Source organism: Drosophila suzukii, chromosome 3, assembly GCF_043229965.1.
Source record: "Drosophila suzukii chromosome 3, CBGP_Dsuzu_IsoJpt1.0, whole genome shotgun sequence".
NCBI classification, from domain to species: Eukaryota; Metazoa; Arthropoda; class Insecta; order Diptera; family Drosophilidae; genus Drosophila; species Drosophila suzukii.
The window spans coordinates 68,798,434-68,825,628 of NC_092082.1; the positions used below are offsets into that span (position 1 = coordinate 68,798,434).

Sequence of the window (27,195 nt, forward strand, 5' to 3'; positions counted from 1 at the left end):
ACAGATTGCCTCTTTATCACTAAGGTCAGACCGCACTATTCAATTAAATTCAATGCCCAGTCAAGTTTTGCGGCATTAAAGCCCAAATGGAACGAAATTAGCGCCCAAAGCGGGAGACAAATGAAAAGGCATTTAAAATGTCAACACGACCGCAACATCGTGTGCGAAATGGTCAGAAAAGGTGTGCAGGTATGTGTGGGCCAATGCATGTGCACACGAATAAGTATGCTTATATGCGAGTATGGGTGACCGTATGTTTGTGTGCGAATCTGGATTTTACAACAGCAACAACGACTTTTGCGGTTGCACAAAAGTAAACCAAAGTGACATCGAGTCAAAGGTGAGGGCTAAACGGGTTTTTTGCATGTTCGAGGTTGGGGGTTCGGGGTTCGGGGTTTCAGAGGTCCGGAACGCTTAAATGCTTGACCACGAAAAGGCCATTAGAAAATGGTCGCACATGTGTGTGTGTGTGTGTGTGAGTTCCGGGGTCCAAAAGCCATCTCGGGTGACAGTTGGAAATTAGGCAGAAGCCAACCCGAAAGACAAAAAAAAATATTCCAAAAACTGAAGCCACAAAACGTTTGCCAACACGTGTAAACTTTTGCAAGTTTTTCTTTCAAGGCTGAATGCCCAGGGTGTGTGTTTGTTTCTGGATTTTTGGATGGGATGGACATCTTGTCACAGGGTTGAGGGCGAGTCCCTCACCTTAACCCACCTGAACTCGTTAAACTTTAATTCAAAAACTTTAATATTTTATCACAACATGTTTTCTACTTTCACCTGAAAAGGGATATTTTTAATGACATTCGCCTCAGGGACAGAAGTTCATCTCTTAGGTCTTTCTGTTTGTTTTGCCCGAGCACTTTTATACAAAACATAAATATTGCATGATACATAAAGTAATTCCCCATTCACTTAAGTGGTATTACTTTGTTTTAATGTGATTTCTTGGACCATATGCTCGCATTTTAAGCAACCTTCTTATAAAGACACCTAAATAATTCATGTAAGGCTTACCATTTCGCTTGATTTCTATTCTTTTAATAATGAAACAACAACCACAATTTTTTTAATTTGGTTCTATTTTACTAGTTCTTCTTTTCTTTTCAATACCATTTAAATTTAATCATTTAACATTTACATATATTTCTTTTATTTAATTTTAATAATAATTTTTAATAATTTTATGAATTTTCTTACAGTTTAATGTTAAAGTAAAACTATTTGTTTTATTTTTTAATTCTCCTTTAATCCTTAAATCTTCAAAAAGGTAATAGTTTCATATTCTCTTACGAATGTTCTGTGTAATACTTCTGATGTAAGATTTTGAAGACACTTTTGAAAAAGTGGAAATCTAGCCTCCATTAATCCTTACCATTTTTGAATGAGTATATTTTTAATTGCAGCTATTTTTGATGTTAAATGCACAATATTTAAGGCAAACCTCAGCCCGCTGACAAACGAATTGTAATTTGCCACTGCAGACCCAAGAAACCCACAGAGTCACGCTCTGGTTCCCACCTCTAACAACAGTGCACACACCTGGATTCCCGGGTATAGGTTCACCAAAGCTATAATCTCCTGCCGCATTGCCGTTGAATGTGTAATAAAGCACATGACTTTGGTCTTTTATGGTTTGGCCGTGTTAAATTTGGCCGCAGCTCACCTTGAACCCGGGTAACAATGACCAAAGTAAACCCTGATTGTCCGTTGACGTGGATGTGGATGGAAAGGGGGTCCTGGTTCGCCGTGCTCTTTGCTCTTTGCTCGGCCACAACGACAACAATGTGCAACAATTAAATGTCAAACAGGAGCTTTTGATGGACGCTTAAAATCACTGCATCTGTCAGCTGACACTGAAGCCGGCTTCGTTTTGTGGCCATCCTGGAACAGAGGTGGGTGTGCAATCTGGGGTTCGTGGGGTTCGTGGGCTTGGGGGAAGTACAAGTCACGGAACGGTCACACAGGCACATCCACGCCCACATCCTCACAAAGGCAGCCACACATGACGGCGGAGCAGGTGCTCATAGCGTTTAAAATGTACACCCATAAACAAAAGTGCAAACAAAGCCATAAACAAGAGGAGGACTTCAGAGCAGGTGGCACAGAGGTGGGCTTGCAGGGGGGTTGGTAGTGGCAGGCGGGTCCAAGCCTTCACCCCGTCCATGTGCAGGGTCCTTTGCCAGGACCCGCCGATGTCGTTCGTTAGTTTTTCCTGCCTGAAAGTGTGCATGTTACACTGGCTTGGGGCGTGGCCAAAACTAATTTTATTCAAAGTTGATTTTGCAAATCAGATTTTGGGATATGTTAGGGTAAAGGGTTGAATGGAAACTTTAAAATATTTGAAATACCTGTTTAAGCTTACTTAAAAATAAAGCTTTTCATAGTGTTTTACCATGCATTTTTGGCTTGCAACTAAAGATACTTTTTTGAATGATTATAATAAAAGTCAGTTGGATCTTCAGATGCCATAAAAATCTTTAGTATTTTGAAATCTCTTTAAATGTCATTTTGGATGCCTAAAAGTATGCAGTGAATAAATAAATAATACTAATAAATACTACTGAGTTTTAAAAATATTGTTGCCTACTTTTATACACCTGAACTGACTATAAAAGTGATTTGATAGCCCTGTTAATAAAATCCCATAAAATCCAGATTCAAAATCAAAATCAATCGTAATAGACAGTTATTAAAATGCCCACAGGCGTGGTCATAAAAACTAATCACTATCAAATCATAATTAGTGGCAGTAACTAATATTTCGTAATTTGTGTTTCAAATGAAATTTGATAGTTTTCCGCCAGCCGGAGGGCACTGTGCTCGTAAACATCGCTGGCTGCCAGCGAGCGACATTGAATGTCTGGGCCGACAGCAACCCCTTTTGGGTTCCCGCACCTCCTTGACCCCCCTCCATGTCGCGCCACTGCACTCCCTTCCGGTCGCTGGTCGCTGTTTCTGCTACGCTCCGCTCACAGTTTGTTAGCTTTGCTTTGTGAGGGGCTTCTGTTGCCGGTTCGCAGGGTACCAGCGACCATGGTTTTCATGGGAGTCGCTCAAGAGGGGATCGAGGAGCAGGAGCAGGAGCAGGAGGTGTCCTCCAGGATACCAAGCTGGAGCTGGAGCAACCGAAGGCAAAGGGCCGCCTGTCAGCGTTTTCTGTGCTGCGCTTTGTTTTTAATACATGTACGTGGTGGCATCGTTTATTATTATTTTTTGTGTAGCCAGCGAAGGGAGCGAAACGAAGTGAAGGACATCCCTGCGTATACGTAATGTTCAATGCACGGGGAGGTATGTGTGTGTGCGCATACATAACCCATGGGTCCATGTCACGCACACATTAGAAGGTAAACACGCGTTTCGCCACACGATGCATAAACATTTGGACATTCCATTCGCCCCAGCAATTCGGCGAGGAGAATCGCAAGGACCTGCGTGTGCGGCATCGTTGGGTTACGAACTAAATTAAATTTTTACATCAACATTTGCGCTTCATTAGAGATGGGGAAAATGGTTGGTTAGATGGTTGGTGGAGGACGCATATGTGTGGGACAATGCCAAGTGTTGCTCGTCGAGGGCCCGTTGGGAGTGCCAGAATGGCCCCATGGATTGGGCTAAGCAGTCCCGGGAACAGACAAATGAGTTGCGAGTGTTATTGGTGGGCAAAATGGCAAAGCAAACTCACTAAATTAGCCCAGGGCCTTCCGGGCAGCAGGGAATGGGTATGGGGGAATGGGGTTCGGGATGGGGAATGGCCAAAGGATGCTGGCCAGACAGAATGTTGAACTTATCGCAGGCATAACGATTCAATTGATGGACCAGTGGAATTGATAGTCGGCCAGATAATTGGATAGAGTTCGATGTGAGTGTCGGCGAGGTGGGCACTGCGAGGAAAATAGGCCAAGGATGGGGTAAGGGGAATATAGTAATATTAAAGGCTCAATTTTACCTTTACATTAACAGAAAATGTATGCTAAAGGTGCCTAGTTAGCAAAGAATTTAAACTTAAGCATGAATCGAATTGAAAATAGGGACAACCGAGAGAATATGTAATAAAAAACACCTCGGAACAATTTCAATAAGGAAGTAACACTATCTAATTTGAAACAGCCACCAAGACATAACTATAAATTTAGAAACACCCGGTCCGGAATAACAATTTCAAGTGATTATTCCAACAATATAAATTGCCTACGAAATGATACATTCAATGAAAGACAAGGTTTGCAATAAATATCGTAATTCCTCCAAGCGGTTCGGCCTGCTCTCGAGTTTAAAAGACCACGATCCGGAAATTCTTCACTCGGCGTAATCCTCGGCATCCTGAAGACTCTTCATCTGGATCGAGGGCATGCAGCAGATCTTCCGCTTGTTGAAGCAGGTGGTGAGGACGCGACTGTGGAACCTGTCCTCGCAGTTCCACAACTCTCGACAGGATCCACCATTCAAATAACAGCTTTCTAGATCTGCAATAAAAGGTTTTATGATCAAAATGGTCTGGAAAAAATGATCACGCAACTTACGAACTTGTTTCGGGTGCATGTAAGTGTAGTAGCCACCAACCGCTAGGAAGATTATGATTAAAAAGAGCAGGACTACAAAACGTGCCAAATGACCTGGCATCTTTAAGAGGACCGAGATCGCACCATGCGGTCCTAAAACAGTTCTCCCCGATCTCCGTATCCCTCGCCGAGCTTCGTAATGTGCGGCAGTAATTGTGTTCCAAAATAATCAAATATACTTCCGAATTGAGAGCTATCTCCTTGCCTTTGCGAGCAAAGGAAGTGAGTGCTCCATTCAGAAAAGCAGGCCGACAATTATGCTCTGAAGTGCCCCGCCCCGCTAAGTGAGTAAGTAAATTATTATGATAATGCGCTTTTCGAGCTCCAGCGGAGTGCAGTCTATGGGCAATGTTAAATTGAAACTTCTTAATTAAAAACTTGCTGCATAAAAACTGGCAGCAGCAAATCGAGGAAAGCTGCACTGAGGGAAGAGTTATTAAATTTGAGGGAAGTTCGGGGTTTTCATAAAATTTCTCTTAAGATTATTAAGATTATTTGGAAAATTAAAATAGGTGTTTACATAAATTATTATAATTATCAAGTTAAAAATATAATCCTCTAACTTTCTTTTATAATCAAGTTTTAAAGGTTAAGCTGTGGAAATTAATTTAAAATATGTGACTTAATTTCGACCACAGATTTTAATCTAAAAGTTCTGAAAGTTCCCGGGGAGGGTTTAAGGCATTTCCCCTTCAGGCCGGTTACTTTTCCCACCAAATAATCGCTTAACTCGTATTTAGATGGCGGTAATCCCCATTTTTAATTTCAAGTGTAGGGGGGATGGGCAGGGATGGGTCCTCGGGACACCTCCGTGCCTGCAAATCAGTGTGAAGCAAAATAAACCGCTTAAGGACTTGCGACTTGGCTGCGCGTTGGAAATAACAAGAAAACTGCCCTCCAGCAGGAGTCTGCTCATGCTAAGGAGGCTGGAAAACCGTGGATGGGGCTGGGAAAGTGGGAAAAGTGGGGAAAGCGGGAAAAGTGGGAAAGGCGGGAAAAGGGGCACCGGCGGAAGTGGCGGGCGGATGTGCTTGGTCAGGCCATTGGACCATTGGCTGCCCACAGCGGCCAGTTAGGGCGAAGGCTTCTGCTACAGTGGGAAAAAATTCAATTAAAAGCAACAGCACGTAACTGAAACTTTTCTTTTTCCCTCTCGTTTTTGCAAGTTTTGTATCTTTTCACCGTCACTTTCTACGTGTATGTGTGTGTGTGTGTGTGTGTTTTTCTTGTTCGTGGGGCAAAAAATAAAGGAGGAACTGCTGCGGGGCCCACAGAGCCCTAGCACTTTGAGTTATAAGTTGGTGCCAGCTGTCAGTTCTCCCTGCCTTAAAAGTTGCATGTTGGCTCTTCTTTTTTTTTTTTGATTCCCTTTCCCCCACCAAGTTGCAGCTGAAAATTGAAGATATCAGATATTTGTGGCTGGTCAATGGCACGTCAAAATCAAATAGAGGAGAATTTCGGGAAAGATGCTGACTGGCCTTACCCTTTTGTATGCGGTCTTTGTGATTGAACAAATGAAATAATATAATGTATTTCTATTTAATCAAGCTATCCACTTGCCAACCAGCCTAATGCAGCCCGATTCGCACATTACGTATTCGCAGTGGGGCCCACCCTGCGAATGACGTCACCAGAATCAGGTCAAGTAAGGCGCACAGGGGCGTGGTTGAGGGGGGATCTGGAGGCTGGGGCATACAAATTATGTTGGAGCAGCAAAATGGCAACTCACTGTGGAATATTTTCGGCCGACCTGCTCTCTCTTTTTCGATGCCCCATCTCTCTCTGGCAAACTCACCTTGAGCTTGAGCTCCTTGGGTCCTTTTTCTATGGGTGTGCTACTTAATGGCCATTCACTAACACTAGGCCCACTAGGCCACCCCCCCGGGAAAGTTCATTTTCGTTTTTGACATTTTTCAGTTTTTGTTTGCCTTATTTTCATTTTCATTCTCGTTTCGTGCTGTTTTGTGCACCCCGTGTTTGCGGGGTAAATTAAATTCAGATTATGCGGCCGACAGAGGCTCTTAACTAGATGAAATGAGATGAGCGGACGAATGGGGCCGGGTGACTGGCATTTATTTTCCATATATTGATTGCTTTTTAATGGATATTTTGCTGGCATAAGGTGGAACTGTCCGGCTTTAACCCCCCATTACCATCCATCCCCATTCTTAGCCATCTTCCACTTTCGTGGGGCGGGGGCATTAATTTTATTTACATAGTTAAATGGTTCAATTGTTTGGCTGTTGATTTAGTGCTGGAATTTCAGACAGTGAAATTAATTGTTTGATTTGTGGCGGCATGGTTCGTTTTCCCAGTGTGCCGAGCTCTATATATTTTATTTCTGTTTCGTTTCGTTCCAAGTATTTTTTTTTGGCCAGGCCTGCCTTCTATGTAGGTCACTTTCCCCCCGCCTTTCGCTGGCTGTGTCCCTAGTGATTTACAGTTTTATTTGCACAGTTTATAAATAAAACTGTCAAGTGAGAGACGCCGTTCACTGACGTTGGCAGCTGCTCATCTAATGGCATTTTCCCATGCCTGTTTAAAGTCCACTCCCTTAGCCACCCCACCGCAGCCATTTGTTATGCTGCAGGGGGGGTTCCCTAGCCCCCAGTCACCCCCTCCGACTCCAGTCCAGTCCGTCAGTCACTAGTCTAGTCAATCAGTTGGAACGTCAATCAAGCAGCAGCTAAAGTTACTACGCTGAGCTCGGCGCAGCAGGTAACTAGCTGTAACTAACTGGCAGCAGAAAGCGGAAAGCGAGGCAAACAAAAACATCTACCGGAAAATATTCTAAAGCAACTGCTTTCATTTTATTAACCCCACGTAACTTTAATCTTTTGATTTTGGCACTGAGAAAAAAGTTTTAGAAATTGGGTTTACAAAAAAGATCGAAGCTTAGAATTAGGTTCTGAAAATATTTTGATGGTATCATATTAATGACAATGATAAGTTATGATATATTATTAATGATAATGATAAGCTATGATATAGTATTAACGATAATGATAAGTAATAGTATCGAAATAGTGATAATGATAAGTAATGATATCGTATTAATTGATTTATAGTTGTTATATAGACTTTATCATATATTATATAGACTCAATTTTAGAAAACTTAGATGTATATGTATAAACCACTCCCATTATCAACATTTCATAATAGCTCAACAATATGGTATTATAATGTCATCACTTATATCATTGATTGCTTTGTTCCGATTGTGTTAACATAATATTTTAATATAGCTTTATGAATAAGGAGTTGAAAAAACAGCTAGCTACATTTTATTATTAAATGCTACAAGTTGTACTTATTTTTAAATCATTATAAAATGCATCCTTTATCACTCTAAGATAAGTGGTCAATGAAGCATAGAGTAGTGATTTTCCGGAAGTAAAAACCGTGTCAAATATGTCACTTTCCGGTCTGGTTTTCTTCCCGTGTAACTTGGCATACCCTTTGGCCTGCAGGGTATAACAATAACAAATCCATATACACACAGGCAGCATAAAAAAACTCACCACGCTCTGCTCTTCGCGGAAGCAACTCTTTGGCGCTGCTTTGCTTTTGCTTTCTGCTTTTCTGCTTCTGCTTGGCTGCTTTCTCTTTTGGCCAAAAGAGCGGCCCAGCCTCTCTCACACGCATAGACATGGCAACCAGAGTAATGGTGGTGGTGGTGGTGGTATCAGTATTGGTATTGGTAATGGTAGCAACGGCGAACGGCGGCTTTCATCTTTTTTTAGCACACGCGCCCGACTTGCTGCCCGGCCCAAAAGTTCGTACCGCCCCGCTCTCCGCTTTTCGGTTCCCCTTGGTCGCCTGTCGACTGTCAAATCAATTTGTCAGAAATCACTGACAGCTGCTTACAGCCAAAACACACACACACACACATGGAAGGCGAAGGACTCGGAGGACATGGGTGGCCATCAGAATCGTCATTCGCCTGCTGAAGAGTTGTCATGCCACAAGCAACAAGGACCGAAAGCGAGTTAGGAACCCACGGTTCCGATTTTCGACTTTGGGATACCCCATACTACGATTGCTAACTAGTAATTATTTTATATATTGCAGAATAATTTGATAAATATCAATTATATCATCCTTTTTTTAATTTATCAAAAAGGATTTAATTAAATTGCGCAATCGTTTATAATTTGTTGACGTGCAATTGCGAGTAAAAGCGACTAAATTATAATCAAATGTCATTCAATGATATATTTAATTGACTGTATTGCATTGTAAAATATATATTTTTTTGGTTAGAACAGTTTATTTATAGAAGTAGATACATTTTTTTAATCAAACAACTTCAGTGCTACAAAACCTTTGACCTAATAAAATATAATTCGATCACAAATTGCTGAAAACCAATCAAATATGATGTATACCCGTCTGTTCTTCGCATAACTGGTATAAACATAACGACAGAATCCAAACAAGAATAGATAATAGTATGGAGTCCTGGCATGGCGGGCAAAAAATTGCCTAGGGTGTAAATTATTGCGCATATTTTCATTTCTTTTCAAATTGCTTTGCAGATTGCCAGCATTTGAAAATTGTCTACGGCATCCTCCGAACGCTTTTGACATTTACAACTCATTTTTGTTGTTGTTCCTGTGTTTTGCGCCCAACCAAGGCCCGAAATAAAAAAAAAGTAGAAGAAGAAATCTCAACGCAAGAAAGTTTTCAAGTTCGACTCTGACAGACAAGCGGCTTTTGTTTGCATGCCACACACACTCACATCAGCCAACGGTTGGAAGTTGTGCGCTGCGAGGCGTATACGTAATTTAACAGACAATGCCAAAGCGAAGACGAGGGACCAATGCGAAGGAAAGGCGCTTCGCCAAACAAAACAACGGGAAAAAGGTGGATAAAAAACCAGGAAAGGTCTTTGACTGGGGCGATTCGAGATGCCCTAGCTGGAGGAATGGTTCTGATAGTTTTGACATGCCTTCAAAGATTAAGGTATTCTCTTGGAAGTAAGTCAAGTAAATAATTCTGAAACTAGAGCATTGGATAAGGAAGAAGTTTAAAGATACATCTTATCAAAATTAGTATCTAAAGATTATTTTTAAAATACAAGGCTTAGAAGGTAGAACAGGTCCTTAGAACAGCATTAAAAATTGAACATTTTTGTTTTTACTAAAAATTACTGCTTATAAGTCTTTAAGTTAGTTCTAAAGGTATAAACCATTAACAAATGAACAAATCTTCTGTTCAAGTTTTCAGAAACATCTACCTTAATAGATCTTCCGTCTAAGCAGCAGAGCTATAAATATATTTTATAATCCTACAGGATACAGGCAAATATTTGACAAGGATTGGCGCGGTTTTCCTTGCAGTAGAACGTCGACTGTTGGGGTTAAATATTGTGTATACCCAACAGGCAGCGGAACACAAGGGGTTGATTATGCAAAGCCTAGGATAACCGGGGAAGTTCCCGTAGAATGCCTAAATAATGAAGAGATTTTGGCACTTCGGGACTGTGGCATTGAATATTCCTACAATTAAACCAGATTGAATGCTTCAGTTGCCGTGAGTACGGGCACAACTTTTGAGTATCCGACCCGAAAAAGTTGTGCCAAGTATTTCATACAATCTGGGAAAAATGACTCCACTCGAATACATTTTCCGGCTGCGGAGGCTCAAGGGAATCCAAACTTCGTTCATCAGTTCGTCGGGGCATTGTTTCGTTTTGTTTTCCGATTTTCTTTTTCATTTTTTCCCATTCATTTTTTTCGGTGAATATTTTCTTTTTCATTTTTTTGTTTTCGGCCTGCCAGTGGCAAAGGCAGCAACAATCAGTAAGGAGAATCAGTAAGCAGCATGTTACTGCTGTTGCTTTTTATTTATTTTCCGTTTGTAATCTCTACCCCTTTTTTGTTCCATCTCGTCGGCTTTTCTTTGCCGTGCAGTTTTCCCCGTGGTATTTGCTGTTGTTGTTATATGGTGTGTTTGACCAACTACAACATACAAGCTCATAAATAAGTAGGCAAGGCCCATGGTCGTGGGAAAAGGGGGCGTGGCATGGGCAGGGGCGACAGGGGCGGCAGTCGTGTGACTGAAAATGAAAAATGGATTTCTGTGTCAGTTGGTTGCCATAATTTCAGCTTGCTTCGCTTTCGGCTTCATCTCGATGCCACGCCCCCGCTTTCCCCGCCTTCCCGGCTTTTCCTTGATTTTTCCCCCCTTCGCCCGATCCATTTCCATTCATTTGCTTGGGCTGCTTTGACGCGCATTCATCATTTGGCATTCAGTTCGGTTTTGTTTTCGGTTTTCCCGCTTTGCCTTGGCTTGAATCCCTGCTCTCCGGCGTCCGTTTATTTAATTAATTATTTTAAAGATTTTCGTCCTTTTTCTGCTCTCCCTCTCGAATTTAATTAATTTATCAAAAGTGCAAATGAAAATTGCTTTCACTGTCCCTTTTCGTTTATGCTTGCTTAATATTTTATTTTATTCTAAATAAAACAAACTTTAAATTAGCCCGAGACGCCGACGATCCCTATCCCCCTGTGCATAAGTGGGGTTAAGCTGCGTGGCGGTCGCCGTCGGTGGGTTAAGCCAAGGCCAAAGTTGCGGCAGAAAAAGTTTGCCGGCTCCGAACTCGGTCCCCGTAGCTTCACTCATTTTTTCCGCCCCACCCAGGGGCTTCTGCTAATGCTGATAGGTCTAATAACTCCCTGGGATGCTGTAATCCTTTGGGTTCCCTTGTCCGTGTGCCTGTTGTCCTAATGGACACTGCGAGTCACGTAAATGAGCCCGGTGATTATGAGATGACGACAAGGACGAGGACGATGGTGATGATGATGCCTATGTCGGCTACGTGTTAATTTCTGTGACAGCGCGGCCAAAACTTTTCGGGCACATTCGAATCGCCCGGCGGCGCATCGGGCGTATGCGTAATATTCAATGAACAGCTGTCTGCCAATTTCGGTTGCATTAAATATTAATTTGTGCAGCATTTTCGGCACAGTCGTTTCGGCCACTTTGCATATTTGCCGCCCCATCCGTTAGCCCGAAAACGGAAATTAGTTACAGAAGTTATAATTAAATTCCTTTCGATGCATGTGAGTCCTCCTGGCGGCCGCTCGTTATATCATCCAGTGTGTCCTGCGAATGTTGGTGAGTGTGTGCTGCAAACTGGGCTTGTAAACAGGCCCGGGGACCTGTGTCCGCACACATTTGCCAGCCGTTGCCATGGAAAACACTTGAGTGCCCGGCCAGGAGAGCAGACAAGCCCACTTTCTCGGGGGGCGAGTGGGTATTCTGGGGAGGCCAGGACTAGCCAGGACTGGCCAGGACATTTGGGCCATCGAAGTGGACGCCTTAATTAGAAACAATTTGAGGCCGACTGATTGCCCGTGGTGTGGGTGTCCTGTTCTCTGGACCCTGAAGTTACCTACATCGAAGTTTACACGCGGCGCTGGTTTTTGATCACTTCTTGTGAGTCCAAGGATAACATGACTCTGTAAAAAATCCTCAATCCTTATTGACTTGCCTCCCACCTCTAGTAGCTAATAAAAAAGCAGACAAGTGAAATGTGGGGCTGAGAACTGAATATAAAAATAATTTTTAAGGTATATTGTATCATCCCCCAGTAAGAAGCTTAAATTTTTAGAAAATTGTACCATTTAAGATTCCTGTGCCAGTTAAATGCAGAGTGAAATACTTGTTTTATTGAGTTACCGTCCATATAAATAAATGTTGCAGTGGGATTTACAGAATAAAAGTTTCATTTATGTGAAAAGTTGGTAAATAAAATTCAGCAGATTCCCGTACAAAACCCTTGCATCTCCACAAAATTGGCAGGGATTTAAAAAGCTTTATGAAATTGGATTCTCCCAGAGAAATACATCACCGTCAATGCAGCCGATTGGATTTAAGTTACAAAAATCAATAAAAGCACAACGAATGCAGAGTAATTAGGCAGGAAATATTAGTATCAAAGCCATCAGCATCAAAATCATGTTTATTTAAGCTCGAGATTTGTTAGAAATCAAAAAAGGATTAAATTACAGAATATTACAAAAATGTATATTTCATTTTATATTTTTTAATATTTAAAAATTCAAGTGGAAAGAGCCACATTTTTCCGTTTCCACAAACCAAAAAAATATAAAAGACCAGGCACAACCCCAAAAAACTGAACTTATCTTTGTACAATTGAAAATTTGCAAAAGGGAAATATCGAGAATCTGATACTTTATGACTAATGTGTGCACGCCCCGACTTTTTCTCCATCAGCACAAAGCATCTCAAATTGTGTCCTTCCTCGGGGCTGCCAGTGCTGCCAATGCTGCCAGTGCCATCAATTTCCGCATCAAGAACATTTTATGGAACCGCAAATTTGGGCCGAAGAGCTCTCCGGGGACCTGCGAGGGCGTCGACGGCTCCTCACACACATGTATCTATTATTTCATTTCGATCATTGCCGCCAACTGGTTGTCGATTATTGAAATTGATTTGCACAATTGAACGTGGTGGCGAGGACGCACATAAATCACACATGCATCAATTATGGAGCGCTCGTCGTCAACGTAGCTGTGCATCAATATTTGATGCCGCAAAAAAAAAATGTGTATTGAAAGCAGACAGGGGCGGACCCTCCCCTTCCACACACCAACAAAAAAGGGGGGGCGCGGTGCGTGAGCCTCTGAAGTTTTCATCTACTCAGCTAACTCCAGATGGAAATGCCTGTCTGGTTTGGCGATTACAATCCTCGCTCCGTTGCCGTTCAATTATGCAAATGGGATTGGGCAGGGGCGGGTATGGGAGGGGGTTTGAAAGGGGGGCGGTTGACATATTCAATAATAAAGTGTCGCCGCTGACGACGTCCCTGCAAGCATGCCACGGCATTTATTACAAGCATTGCGTATACGTAATGTTTGCCAAAGGATTTGCCCTTTTTTCGGCGGGTGGTGCACCACCACCACCATCAGCAGACAATTGGAAAAACAGCTGGGGCGTATACGTAATGTGAGGTCAGAGACCATATGATGTTGTAAGTGGAGTAACTCGATTGAAGTTGCTTGTTTTTTTTTTTGGGGCTTACTGCTGCGAATTGAGACTTTGGGAAATGGGATTTCCACTTGGCGATGGGCTGCGCATTTCCATGGCCTGTTTTGGCTGCGAATAATAATTGGATCCGCTCCAACATTACGCATTCATGACCGAGCATTTGCCTTCTTGGCCCATTTGTTATGGCCTCCATAATTAGCCGGGCCTGTTTACAATATTTATCCCATATTCCATATCCTATATCTCGGTATCTCGGTATATCCCCCAGTAAACACTTGCCCGCAACCGCCATTAACACATTTTGCTGAGGCCAGTTAACCGTAGCCACTGGATCCCCAAAACTGACCCGCTAAAAGACAATAAAGTTCAATATTAATGCACCCTTTGACTTTGACCCGGCCACCGGGAGGAGTTTGGCCGAATCAAGCGCCATAAAAGCAAGACAAACAGGCTACTTAAAATGAGACCCGAAAAAATTTTAATGATCTGTCATAAAAGTGGGGTCCTGTTCCCGGGGGCGAAGTGGGAGCGAAAATTGAGCGTTGGCCACATAAAACTGAATTTATTAGCATTGCATACTTTTGAGGGCAATCAAGTAACCAGAAGGATGCCCTTGCCCCCGGAAAACTGTTGCTCCCGAACCGAACTTAACTCCGCTGAACTGGGCTCGGTGACACGACAGGACCCGAAATCCTTTAAGCACTTCTGCTTTTCTGCTGTTCTGCTGGTGGCGCCACCAGCAAACATCCGCCTCTGTTTGTGTGTGGCGGCAATTAATTCCAAAATCACAATAGCCATAAAGATGATGATGCGACTACAATTTGAATGGCCAGCCGCCGATTCCTCGGAGCCCCCGTCCTGTCACAGGCAGGACCAAATTGACAACAATGGCGACAAGCGGCGCTGGTAATAAGTAGTTCGGCTGCTGCCCCCTGGCCGCGCAGCCCCCCTTCGGCGCCCCTGGCCCTGACCCTCAGGGGTGGCGGCCATTAAATCAACGCAGGACATGCCTGGCAGGACACTGCGCCTATTGCCGCACACAATATATCAAAGTTTATGTTGATTTGAGTGGCGCAGCGAAGTTTGCGCCCCGAAAAAAAACCATAACTGGCAAAAATATATTGTGTTTTTAATAAATTCTTTAACTAAGTAGCATATTATATTTGTTAATGAGTATAAAAAAATTAAATAGAGGTTTTATATGTACTATTTTGGATATTTCTTGGCTTTTGATTGGTTAAAGAGGAATTTTATAATTCTTAGGGTTGACAAATTTATATGAAAAGTTAAGAGCTGATAGCTAGATATAAAATGGGTTTTAATAATCCGATTTTCAGACATCGCTGATTTGTTACGAAACTTTTTATAAAAAACCAAAATTAGATTAGGCTGATATCAGTCTATGATTATTTTTGAAAACATTTTTTATCTAACCAATTGTAGCTGGAAAGCATAAAGGATTTGAAAGAAATCTAACGATTTATATGTATCTGATTTTATGAGAACAAAATGGAGAATAAAATCTTCTTTCTCAATTTTTTTTTTTTTACTTTAATATTAACAATGTTTAACAATTTATTGTTGTTATCTTAAGGTAGAAAGGGCAAAAGTGTTTCATCTTTAAATAGGCTAGCAAAAATATGATTTTTTGATAAAATGTATTTGTAGCCCTAATAAATATTCCGTTACTACCATTTTGCTTTTTTGATTTCTTATCTACTCCTAATAATGTTATTGATTTTGTAATCAATTTGATTGGCAAATATTTTTTTCACTGCTCTGTCACTGGGACCGAATTTCGTGTTATTGTCTCCCTTTATTGATTTATTTGGTTTGTGTCCTCTTCCTGCAGCATTCCTTTTTTATCATTTGCCATTTTATTTGTGTGCTTATTTTTGATTAGATTTATTTATTTTTATTTTCGCTGAGCCGTCGTCGCCGGCGTTGTCGATGAAATTTAATAATTCCACTTAATGCAATAATAATTTCGTCGCCTTTTGTTGCCGGCCCCAGGATCCGGATAGGAAACGGACTTTCACTCGGATTCGGAATGAGAATCAGAAGTCTGGGCATCCCCGTTGCCCATTTGTGCCATCGTTGTCGTCATCATTTTTGTGGCCAACGCATAATTTGTGCGAAATTTGTCAGATAGCTGCCACAGCGGCGGACGAGCTCTTAAGGCTGAGTAATGCCCGGGAATCGGGGGGAAAATCGGGAATATTGGTGGGGGAAAATCGGGGGTGCCAGAGCCATTTGTAATATGTTTTATTTGACTTGCGGCAGCTGCTGCTCTCAATGAAGACTAAGTAATTGACGCTCCGAACTCCCCAAAGGAGGGGGCGTGCCGCAGAGGCAGCTGATTACAATTAGTTGGGGCAGCCTTGCTAAATTGTTGCCAGCCGGGAAAATTGCGGAAAATGAGTGGCAAATAGCTTGGAACCGACGCCAATTGGGAGTTGGCATTTATTCGCCATTTATATTCCAGTTACCTATAAAAGCACGCACCTGACAACTCACTTTAATGTGTGTCAAACCTCAGCACTTGGCAACTGGCTGGGACAAACACAAAAAATAAGAAAAACACAAATAAGAATGGTACAAAATTCCAGCGGCCTCTTTTTGACATTTTGAGTGACATTATTTGTGTCAACAATAAAACACTCAAGCAGCAAGAGCGAGATGAAGACGGTAAGCGAGAGAAAAAAGTGTAGGTGCACAGGGAGAAATCAGTCTTAAATTAAGTGAAACAAAAATTGAAGGAATAAAAAAAATAAAATATATTAATTGCTGAAGAGAACGTTTTAAAACTAAAAACTATAGGAGAAGATACATTTATATTAACTTCAAAACACAAACCCAATAAATCTCCTCAACGAACTCAACCCAGAAAATTTAGAAAAAATCTTAATTTTCTTATTCCACAAAATTTTAAAAATACCCTAAATGTACAAAAATAAAAATTTTCCAACTAAGTAGCCAAAATACAATCAACAATATGTAATTAAACTAATAGACTTAATATCATTAACCTTAAAAGCCGAAGGCCTGGTTAGTCTAGTTTTGTAAACTTCTCTATCTTTAATAATAAATAAATAAAATTAACTTCAAAGAAAACGTAGACGTTTTAAACTATATCTCTTCAACAAATAAATATTCAACAAGTAAAAGCAAACAAGCCGTTCTGGTGGACTAACAATAAAAATGATTTGTGTTATGTGTGATAAGTAAAATAAACTGTCTACATATGGGATATACTACTTATAAAATGATTTATTAAAGTAAAGAAAGGCGTAAAATTTTAAAAATTTGTTTATGCTGTTTCCATTTTTTTTGATTTTAACATTTTTTATTTATTATTAATATGACCCAGTTACATTATGTTAAATAAATAAGTAATAATATCTGTATCTTTAGTAATATTTCTATAATTTTCCCTTTGTGTATTTAGGGAGTTGGCTGCAAATAAGCACAAGTACCAAGTGGAAAGTGAAAATAAGCAGCAGAGGGAAAACGAACTCAAACCAAGGCCAGTGCAATTTAAAATTCAATAAAACTTCAATCAGCGTTTAAAAACGTGTGTGTGTGTTTGTGTGTCGATGAGTGTGTGTGTGCTGGTGGGTGTTCCTGTGTCCCTGTGTGTGAGTGTGCGAGTGTGGCAAGTGGAAAGACAGCGCCCAGCAATTTAAACAAATTGAAAGCAAGCGCAAATAAAAAACAGTTTGTTGCCACTTTTCACATCAATTACGCACTTCAGCCCAAATAGGCGAAGGGGCGGGGGAAAGCAGAAGAAGAAGAAGAAGGCAGCCCGGCAACGAAGAAAGTCCTTCGACCCAAGCACCCCCCCCAAACCACCCACCACCCCCTCAATCTCTTCGGCTGCTGCTTCTAGTACAAAAATAACACTTGAAACTAAACGCGCATTCAGGCGACGCCGCTGCCTCTGCCGCTGCCTCAGTCGACGTCGCCGCCTGCCACGCCCACCAACAACAACAATTTTCGCCTGCAAACACGGGGCGTATTTTTCCACGTTGCTGTTGTTGTTGCTGCTGCTGCTGTTTTTCCCTATGACCAGCGGGGGGTGGAAAAACGCGAGGGGCGTGGGGCGGTGGGGGTACACCAATTGCCACCCACAATTTGAATACGTGCCTTTCCCATTTCCCCCTTCTCTTTGTGCGCGTGTGTGTGTGTTTGCCTATGTTTTCCTTTGCAAAAAGCGAAAGTAAATGTTTGAAAATCGCAAGGAAGGAAAAATCAAGTACACTGGTCGGCATATGTATTTTGACAAAATAAAAGTTAAGTATACTCATAACTTGAATTTACTTCTTGTAAACTATAGGCATCAATGGAAAGGTAATTTCAATGCCGTTTGAATGATACAATACATTTCTTTACCCATTCAGTACTTATTGAAAAGGACAAATTTGTGTAAATCAACTTTTAAATTTTTTTTTCAAACTTTTTTCCTCGACTTGAAAACTTAAACTTTTTGATGCAAAAAGTTTCTTCAAACAAAAATAATAGTAACTGCAAAAAGAATTTTTCAAAAATCATTTTCCTTATATTTTTTATGATTTTTTGAAGGTGACAATGTCGGAAAAAATTTGTATGAAAAAGAGAAAAATATGGCTCAAATGCCTGTTTTTAAGCATTTTCAAAAATTCATAAAAAATATAAGAAAAATGATTTTTGAAAAATTCTTTTTGCAGTTACTATTGTTTTTGTTTGAAGAAACTTTTTGCATCAAAAAATTTAAGTTTTCAAGACGAAGAAAAAAGTTTTTAAAAAAAATTTAAAAGTTGATTTACACAAATTCGTCCTTTTCAATAAATACTGAATGGGTTAAGAAATGTATTGTATCATTCAAACGGCATTGAAATTACCTTTCCATTGATGCCTATAGTTTACAAGAAGTAAATTCAAGTTATGAGTATACTTAACTTTTATTTTGTCAAAATACATATGCCGACCACTGTAAGCATCTGTAGAAAAAAGTAAAACACCGAGGGGGGATGACGAAGCTTTGATGCTCTGGGGGGATTTTAAAAAGGATGATAACCGATTCTGTTCGAGAAATCAGTACAAATAGCCATAAATCCTTTGCAGAACTTCTCCAGCTGGTGGGAGATTGTGGGAATTATCCTTTTTCCAATCGGTATATAAGGAATGTTCCGAAAATATATAAGGATAAATAAATACTAAGAGCTCACTTTTAAAAATATTGTAATGTAGTATATTTAATAACAATACAATATTTATAATTAATGTCAGTTAAAAAAGTTTACAAAGCTAAGTAAACAAAGTATAAGAGTGTTTTAAATACTTAAGCAAAAGTTAGGAAACTTACACCATCAATACGTTCACAGTGAAGGTAAAAATATTAAATATTAAAAAATTAAATGAGTTTTTTTCAAAATATAAATATAAATAATTAAAACTAAAATAAGAAAGCCTACAAAAATTGAAAGTTCTAATGGGATGTAAAAAATGTAATATTAAATAATTAAAAAAGTTAAAATGTTAAATCTAATTTAGCTTAAATAGTTAAAAAAGTTGCCTAAAAAATATAGCTATAAGTATTTTAAATACTTAAAAATATGCAATATTTAAGCAACTTAAAGTTACTATTCCTAACTTTTCTACCAATATATGTAAATGATTTTTGTAGATAGCAACACAGAAGGTGAAGGTATATTATTTAAAGTATTAAGTTATAATGGGAAGTAAAAATATTTAATATTAAACAATTAAATTAGATATTATTTTTAATCTAATTAGGCTGAAATAGCTAACAAATTTGCCTTAAAAAATATAGTTATAAGTATTTTAAATACTTAAAAATTTGTTAGCAATTTAAAGTAACCATTCCCAACTTTTCTACTAATAGAAATGATTTTTGTAGTTATCAACACAGTAGGTATACTATTTAAAGCACTTTCTGTGGAACTTTAAAAGCAGCTCCTTGCCTTTAAAAAATTCCCAGAAAGCAGAGGCGGGAATCTGCAATTCTGTAGCGTGTTTTCCCTGGAGAATCTCGGCAAACGCTCCATACCCTTTTGAGCAGAGTATTGAAGATGGGAAAAAGCGAAATGCTGGCAAGCTTTTTATTGCGCGTGATAACAAGCGGGGAGGCTGGTGGCCGGAATTGTCCTAAGGTGGCAAAGGACGAAGGACGAAGGAGGGCGGTACTGAGAACAGAACTGCTAGATCTGAGAGCTGGCGAACTGGAATCTTTTGGGCCTCTGGTGTCCGGGCAGTGCGCCGTGTTTGATGTTATTATAGATGACGATGACGATGATGTGGCGGTGACGACAGTGCGCCTCTCACTCAAACACACACACACACATCCCTGGCCAGGATGATTTCTACCCAATCTCCCACTTTCTAAGCAGGGGGAACCCCTCCCCCGCTCTTGCCAAGAAGGCTGCCAATCAAAGTCGCCGCGGCAAATGTCTTGTTCTTCGGCTTGTTCAGGTTGTCAAGGCTCCCCAAGTACATGCGTGTGTGTCGGTGTCCTTTCACTATGAGTGTCTTCGTTTGACAGCCATTACTTTGTTGCCTAGGTGTTGCCGTCGCCAATGACAATGATTTGCTCTGGCTTAAAGGCGCCCGATCCGGCCGGAATTTAATTCGCCCGCAGCAGCTTCCCAGGCGCGAAATAAGCCTACAAATGTCTGCTTCAGATTGCTGTTCAAATCCTTTCGCTTGGTTTTTGTTTATATATTTTAAAGTAATTTTTGTGGTGTTTTTAACATTTTTATTAACTCTGTTACATATACTTTCTAGATATATTATTTTTCATTTTTTTAAGTCGTTATAAAATAATGTTTCGCATTAGTTTAAATTAAATATGCCCAGAGAAAATACTGACGTTTTAATCTCAATTAAAAATGTTCTTAAAAGTAGAACAACATTTTTGAAGTTGAAAATATTTTAATTTTGCTCGAATCAAGTTGACTTGGCGGTGTTTACATTGTATATCTCAACAAATAAACTATTAGTCCAGTCAGTAGTGCATACATATCAAAAAGTTGTTAAACAAACTCTTCCCTTCTTACCGTTTCGTTCTAATATTGAGAACATTAATACCAAAATGTACTTAGACGGTTTTTAAGAACGAATGTTCTCAATTCAAGAACAATGTATTTGAATAATTCTATCTGTGTGGCATTACAGTTTATTATGATACGATTATAATATTCATTAACGAATTCCATTGGTATTTTGCTCACTACAACCTGTTTGGTACATATAATCTAAAGTTTTTCATTAAATAAAATATGTAACTTACTTATAATAAGGAAGACGTACCCACCTATATCATTTTTAAGTTAAGCATTATGTAGTCTAATTAACTACAAATACTTCTGATATCTTAGCAAATTTATCTACTAACGTTTTTCATTTAAAAGAAGTTGCTACTTATTAAGTATGCACAAGCAATAGCAGAAGTTGCGAAGTATTCTCATCGCTTAGCGAACGAACGACTAAGTAATTTGATATTCATTATTTAGTGCTCTGAGCGACATTTGTCAAATCTATGGGAATTACTATTTCCGCCGGAAGTTGGCTCTCTCTCTCCTCTCCACTTTCTTCGCCGGCTACCTGAGCTGCGTTTAGGAGAGAGTCCTTGCTGTTATCCTGTTCCGCGGCTGCTGCTGCTGCTGGCGCCTAACAATATGCAATAATAACAATTTACATATTCATGAGACGCCCGACCCGCCAGCAGCAGCAACAACAACGGAGAAAGTGGGCGGTGGGCGGTGGGCGGTGGGTGGCTTGGCGGGGGTGGCGGTGAAAGTGGAGCGGCAGCAGTTTGCATAAAGAGCAGCAGAGGCCGCTTAAAAAAATCAACAAGAGTCCCCATCCATCCCGCCCAACGAGTATAAACCCGATTGGACAGCAGCCCTTTTGTTAAGCCGGGGCGTAACTGTAGCTGGCCAAATATTTATATTTATTCCGGCCCCACTTTCCCTTACCCTCCCTCACCCACTAAACCCCCAGCTCATTTATTTATTTTTCATATTTTTATGATATTTATTTTTGGGGCTGGTATTTTGTTTGCCCCGGCAGCGCAAATTTTTGCGCTTCGAATACTTTTGCGAGTTGGATTTTGAATGCTGATTGCCGAGGGGTTTTGGTGGGGTATTTTTTTGGGGGTGGACTACTTCCCTGGGTTGCAAAAAGGTTAAGCTACAAGTATTATTTTTAGTTGGGCGCCCACGATTGAGGCTGTGGCCGTTTTGGACCCGCTCTTAGCATCCGCAGTTGCTCTTTGGGAATCTCGGCAAGAACCTACCACAAAAATAAATCAAAACAAAGGCTGTTCCGAGATGAAAGAGCCAAAGAGATGGTCTCGAATGAACAGCATCCACATGGGATTTTATGAGAGCATCTGCTCGGTTTTCTCTCCCGCAGCGACGCCTTTGAGAATCGAGAACTGAGAATTGAGAACTGAGAACTGAGAATCGGGAACTGCGAACTGCGAACTGGGAACTGCGAGGTCCGTCAGTCAGGTGCAGACAGTTGACGTGTTCGGTTGACAAAGCGGAAACGTGCACTAGTTCATTTTGGCCAAGTAAAAAATCTAACAACTGACACACACAGAGCGCCTGAGTGAGCAGGACAGCAAGCAGTGGGCCAGCGAGCGAGAGGGAAGATAGCCAGACAACAACAACAAAAGAGCACGGCAGTGATGTTAGATAAATGATAACAGAAAAATGTGCAAAATAATTGCGACAACAACTGGCAAATAGCAATTGTTAAATAGCAAATAGCAAATAGAGCAAGACAAACAGCAGCAGCAGCAGCAGCAACAAAAACAACGAGCGCCTGTGTGTCCGTGTGTGTGTGTGCGTGTGTGTGTGAGAGAGCGAGAGCGCGCGAGTGTGTGTGTGAGTGTTTTGTATCTGTGCCAGTGTGTGAGTGCGTGTCACATATCAGCGGAGGCAGCGGAAAAACCAGAGGCAGCAGCAGCAGCAGCGGCAGCAGAAGTTCAGTGGAAAAGCGCGCAGCCAAGCAGGAAAATTCGGCAGCGTAAACGAAGTCGGCAGCGGAGGAAGCAGCGCAGCAGCAGCGACGCCAGCAGAAGGTAGGGCCAGGACTTTTCTTGTTTTTCCACAGTTTCCACAGCCAGCAGCAGCATAACAGCATAACTCACCACACCCTGATCCTGCAGGAGCAGCAGCTGCGCAGAGATTTTCCCAAAAAAGAGTGTGGCCATTTTCCGAGAGAGCGAGAGATTTTCCTCGCCGATAAGAGAGCAGAGAGAAAGGAGAGAGCCAGATTAGCGACGCTTTTCACGTGGAGTCTGTGCACAGAAATTGCCATCCATCCATCCATCTGAAAGGGACCACCCCCTTTTCCCATCCCCCCCACCCCCCACACTCACACTGCAAAAAGTAGTGGCAGAGAAAACATACACAAAAAAGTTATGAAAGTTATGGGAGCAATTGTCTTTGGTGATTTTTCATAGCCCGCTTTTGTGGGCCACGTTACTACTCATTTGGCCCGCGGGAATCCAAGGAGCTGCTCAAGTAATTGCTTTAAATTGACACAATGTGTAAACAGAGCTGTGGAAAATTCAATTTCCACGCCAGGCTGACCTTGCTCTGGTTTTTGGTTTTGAGTTTGGTGAAATTCCATTTGGGATGCCGAAGCCTCGGCAATTACAAGCTGCATTACCAGTTTGAGGCAAGCACACACACACATACTTACTTCTTAGCCAAGGGATGCCAATAAAAATGTAGGATACTGTGTCAGTTGCCAGTGTGTGTGTGAGTGTGTGTACGTGTAAATGACCGGAAACTGTGCTCAAGTGCTCCATGAGGAGGCTACTTTGGCTAGAAGACTCCTTTCTTTTGGCAACTCGGGCTGCCTCGCGTGAAGAGGCACTTCAATTGTCAAATTGCACTTGCTTATTGTTGCAATAGTTCTGCTGATGGACAGGTTTTCCCTGCCCCTGCCCCTGCCCCAGCTCCTTTCACTTGTTTTTAAAGCGATTCCCGCAGACATAGTCGCTTTTTATGGGCGTCGTCCTGTCGTCTCCTGCAGTTCTTCTTGGCTCAACCAAAGCCGGGCAAAACGAAACAATCAACACGGAAGCAGATTCCTCGTTCTTGCCTGCTTTCTTTTTTTTTTTTTGCTTTCTCCCCGTTGTTTTGCCGTTTTGTTGTCCTGAGCCGTTGTTGTGTTGCTTTCCCTACCACCGGGCTGTGTACAAATCAGCGTGGCCTAGTGCGCTGCTTGAGGTTGCTGCTTTTGTGCCGTGAAATGCGAGTTTTATGGCGGAGTGGCTGCTCGGCTTCATCGGGTTGACATTTAAGTTGTTTCTTTCCTGTCATTCAGGAGTGCCCCGGTGTGTGTGTGTGTGTGTTGTGTGTGTGCTCGGGAAAGTTCAAAAGTCAGGCAAGTTCCCCCGGCCACGGAGCGTATGCGCCATGGATTGCCTCGCGCTGCCATTGCTCATACGCCCCGTGCACGTCGACAGCGCTCTGTCAAGCTGAAAGCCACAACTATCGCCCAATCAATTGAATTAAACTCGGTGGCCAAATTGCAGTGCACGTGGCAGAGGCAGCGGCAGCGGCAGCCGCAGCCAAAGGAAAATGGAAAATTGAAAATTGTGAATTGCATTTTCCCAGGAAAATTGAAAGCTGTCAGCGAGCCTGATTCGCCAGCAACAAGGCAAGACGAAGTCTGAATTTCATAAACAGTTCCACTGAAAATGTTGAGATACACAGATACTCCGATACACAGACGCACAGATACTCCCGTACACAGATACACACGCAGACACTTGACGTTGGGCTAGACAAAGGCAAAAAGGCAATTATAGAAATACAGACGAGCGGCAACAAATAATAAAAGCAAGTTGCCATAGACAATCACAACAACCACGGGGGGAATGGCTAGATGGTTAGATGTCTAGCTGGGGAAAGGGGGGTTCTCCAGAACGATGTTGACGACAAGTAGCTGCAAAAGTTCTGCGACGTTTTGCGCATATTAAACAAAGTTGACGACAGCGACGTCGGCAGTGGCCAGCAAACCGAGAACTCCGGACTCCAGACTCCAGATTCCAGTTCTCTAGCTGGAGAATTGCGAATTGCGAATTGCGAACTGGGAGCTGCGAGCTGAGAACAGAGAACTCATTCAGCGACAGCCGCAGTCGCCGTCTCATTATTTATTTGATTGCCCGCACAGCCAATGCTCGAATTACCCCTGGGAAATGCTGGGTGGGAAAACACCCTAGTTGTTGGGGAAAACCCAGCAAGAAAACAGCAAAAAAAAAACATAATAGTCAGAAGCATAAACGTAATTAATAAGGCAAATTAATGCAAACAATAATACAAATTCATTTTCGTGCACAAATGAAACAAAATTACAACAACGTGCGCCCAGCGAACCCAACCCAGGCAGCCAACAATGTGAGGCAAAAGCTGGGGAAAGCATGGAAAAGCATGGAAATTGAATGCTAATTTGGGTTGAGCCGAAAACTTGAATACCCTCCTGGGCATTCGCCGGGCATGTTCTTGGGGGCAAATTAAACATGCTAAAGATTTTGCTTTAATTGAACCTTTTGTGGCTCGACAAATTGGGTGGGAGAACTAATTTAAATCGAGTGCTGTGCGGTTTCGAATATCATAAGTCACATTAATCCCCTAATTTGAAGCACAGAAGTATCTGCAAAACGCACACGATTATAATCTCCTTTGCTTGCATTTGGCTCGAACAATTGCATTTGTTGTAGGAGTTAATTATCTTATGGTTTCTAAGTTACAAAAGCAGCCTTTGATCAAAGAAAATATCAGTCTCGAGCTTCAAAAATATTTTATCTTTGATATTTTAATTTAAATCTACTTAACTATGCCCATTTCTGTTTACTTATCATCATTTATAAAGGCTTTAGATTTTCAAATCCAAATTCTTACTGAAACTAGAGAACATGTGCAATTATAATTCTAAAACTGAAAGCCCAATTTAGGTTAGTTATTTGAACTTAAGTCTTCGTAACTATAATCATTTCTGTTTATTTATCATCGCCTATCAAGGGCATTCCGTTTTTAAGTCAAAAATTTTACAGAAACCAGAGAAAATGTGCTGAAAAAAGTCAAAGTTCTAAAACTAAAATCCCAAAAAGGCAATTGTGTTAGATTTACCTTGCTATACATATATATTTTGTATGACCTTTTCCCTTCAGGACTCACTCTAAGTTAATTTTAACACTTTTAAAGTATCTATAAAAGTATCTTTACAACTAAATAAATAACTTAACTTAAAGCCAAGATTTGTTCATTAGTTTTTTAGGCATATGGTGTCTTAAGTTATAGAAATTTAACTATATATAAAACCATATTTCCAAATTATCTTACTGACAGTTTATGTCTATTCGAGTAAATGTTCAATTCATAAATTATATTATGGACCTGGTATTTCAGCTAATTTCCCAGTTCGACGGGCAAGTTATTATACCCTGCCCAACTTGCAAGAACAACAATAAATGGCAACTAATAAGCACAGGTCACCAACACCCACAAACCCCACCCTTAAGCACAGCAATACACTCACACACACACAGACCATCGACAACTAAACAGTTCGTCGAGCAGAAAAACGAGGAAATCTACTTAATCACGTTTAATTAAGGTGAGTTTATAAGTAGCCCTCTGTGTGTGTGTGGGTGTATATCTGCGGGTCGGTAAGCACACACACACATTTATACATTTTTTTGCGAATTGCTTTTATTGCCATTTTGCGGAGGAGCCGACGACGAATGCCACAAAAGAGCTTGCCAGGTAATCACAACTGGCCTCAGCCCCACATAAATGCAAATTAGGGTTAGAGGTTCACGAGTGTCGTTGGGGGGATTATAATAATAATAATTATGCAAGTGGCTTGAATGGATTTATTGGCTGCACATTCATCAGGAGTCAAGTGCTGGCCACCTGTTTTTCCGTTGAGTTGAGCACTTCTATCCTGATTTTGAGCTGATCAGGCCACAAAATCAGGGCGAAATAGTTGCTTTCACTGTGATTTGTGCCAAGTTGTCGTGACTGCCACACACACACAGAGAAAATTCTGACGTTCTCATCTCAGTTGAAAATGTTCTTAAAAATAGAAACACATTTTTAAGTTGAAAATGTTTTTGTTTTGCTCGAATCAAGTTGAATTGGCAGTATTTAAGTGCATTGTATGTACAAATAAACTATTAGTTCAATTGAACTTTTCTCTTCTCACCATTTCGTTCTTACTTACACGGTTTTTAAGAACGAATGTTCTCAATTCAAGAACAAGGTTCTTGGATACTTCTCTCTGTGCCTGCTATCTGTGTCGTATGTCACACATTTGGTTAATTGAAAAAGCATCAAGGCCCTCATCATTAGCAAAAGCTTCGTGACTTGTGTCGCCATTCGCCCGACCTCTGCTCCTGTGCCCCCCCCCCCCCCCCCCTCTTCCGTCTTATCCTCCTGCCAGGACCTCTAACCCCCCCCCCCCACATTTATGTAATCGATGCATGTCGAACAGCAGCAACAAAGCCAACAACAAGTGAATGGCGTGTGTGACACGAGCTGAAAAACGAAACGAACGAGCCAGAAAGGAGAGCACACAGGACCTAGAA

At 41.2% G+C, this 27,195-nt stretch overlaps 2 protein-coding genes across 16 annotated transcripts in view; one reads left to right on the forward strand and one right to left on the reverse strand.

Annotated features, from left to right (window-relative positions):
- Positions 1–4,146: 4,146 nt before the first annotated feature.
- On the reverse strand, positions 4,147–4,770 carry LOC118877593 (uncharacterized). Its single transcript, XM_036816882.3, has 2 exons — positions 4,524–4,770; positions 4,147–4,466 (listed from the first exon to the last, which is right to left on the reverse strand). The coding sequence occupies exons 1-2, from the start codon at positions 4,621–4,623 to the stop codon at positions 4,300–4,302; spliced, it is 267 nt and encodes an 88-aa protein (XP_036672777.3). The 5' UTR covers positions 4,624–4,770; the 3' UTR covers positions 4,147–4,299.
- A 17,851-nt stretch (positions 4,771–22,621) lies between these two features.
- Positions 22,622–27,195, forward strand: part of GluClalpha (glycine receptor alpha 1) — a 36,973-nt gene continuing 32,399 nt past the window's right edge. For all 15 annotated transcript variants that reach the window (XM_036816973.3, XM_036816970.3, XM_036816976.3 and 12 more), the window contains exon 1: positions 22,622–22,671. The gene's annotated coding sequence lies outside the window, so the exon portion shown is untranslated. The remainder of the gene's footprint in view (positions 22,672–27,195) is intronic.

Coding starts and splice junctions, on each gene's coding strand:
- LOC118877593 (XM_036816882.3), bottom strand. CDS start 4,623: ATGCCAGGTCATTTGGCACGTTTTGTAGTCCTGCTCTTTTTAATCATA. Junction 4,467..4,523: donor CATGCACCCGAAACAAGTTC/GTAAGTTGCGTG, acceptor CTTTTATTGCAG/ATCTAGAAAGCTGTTATTTG.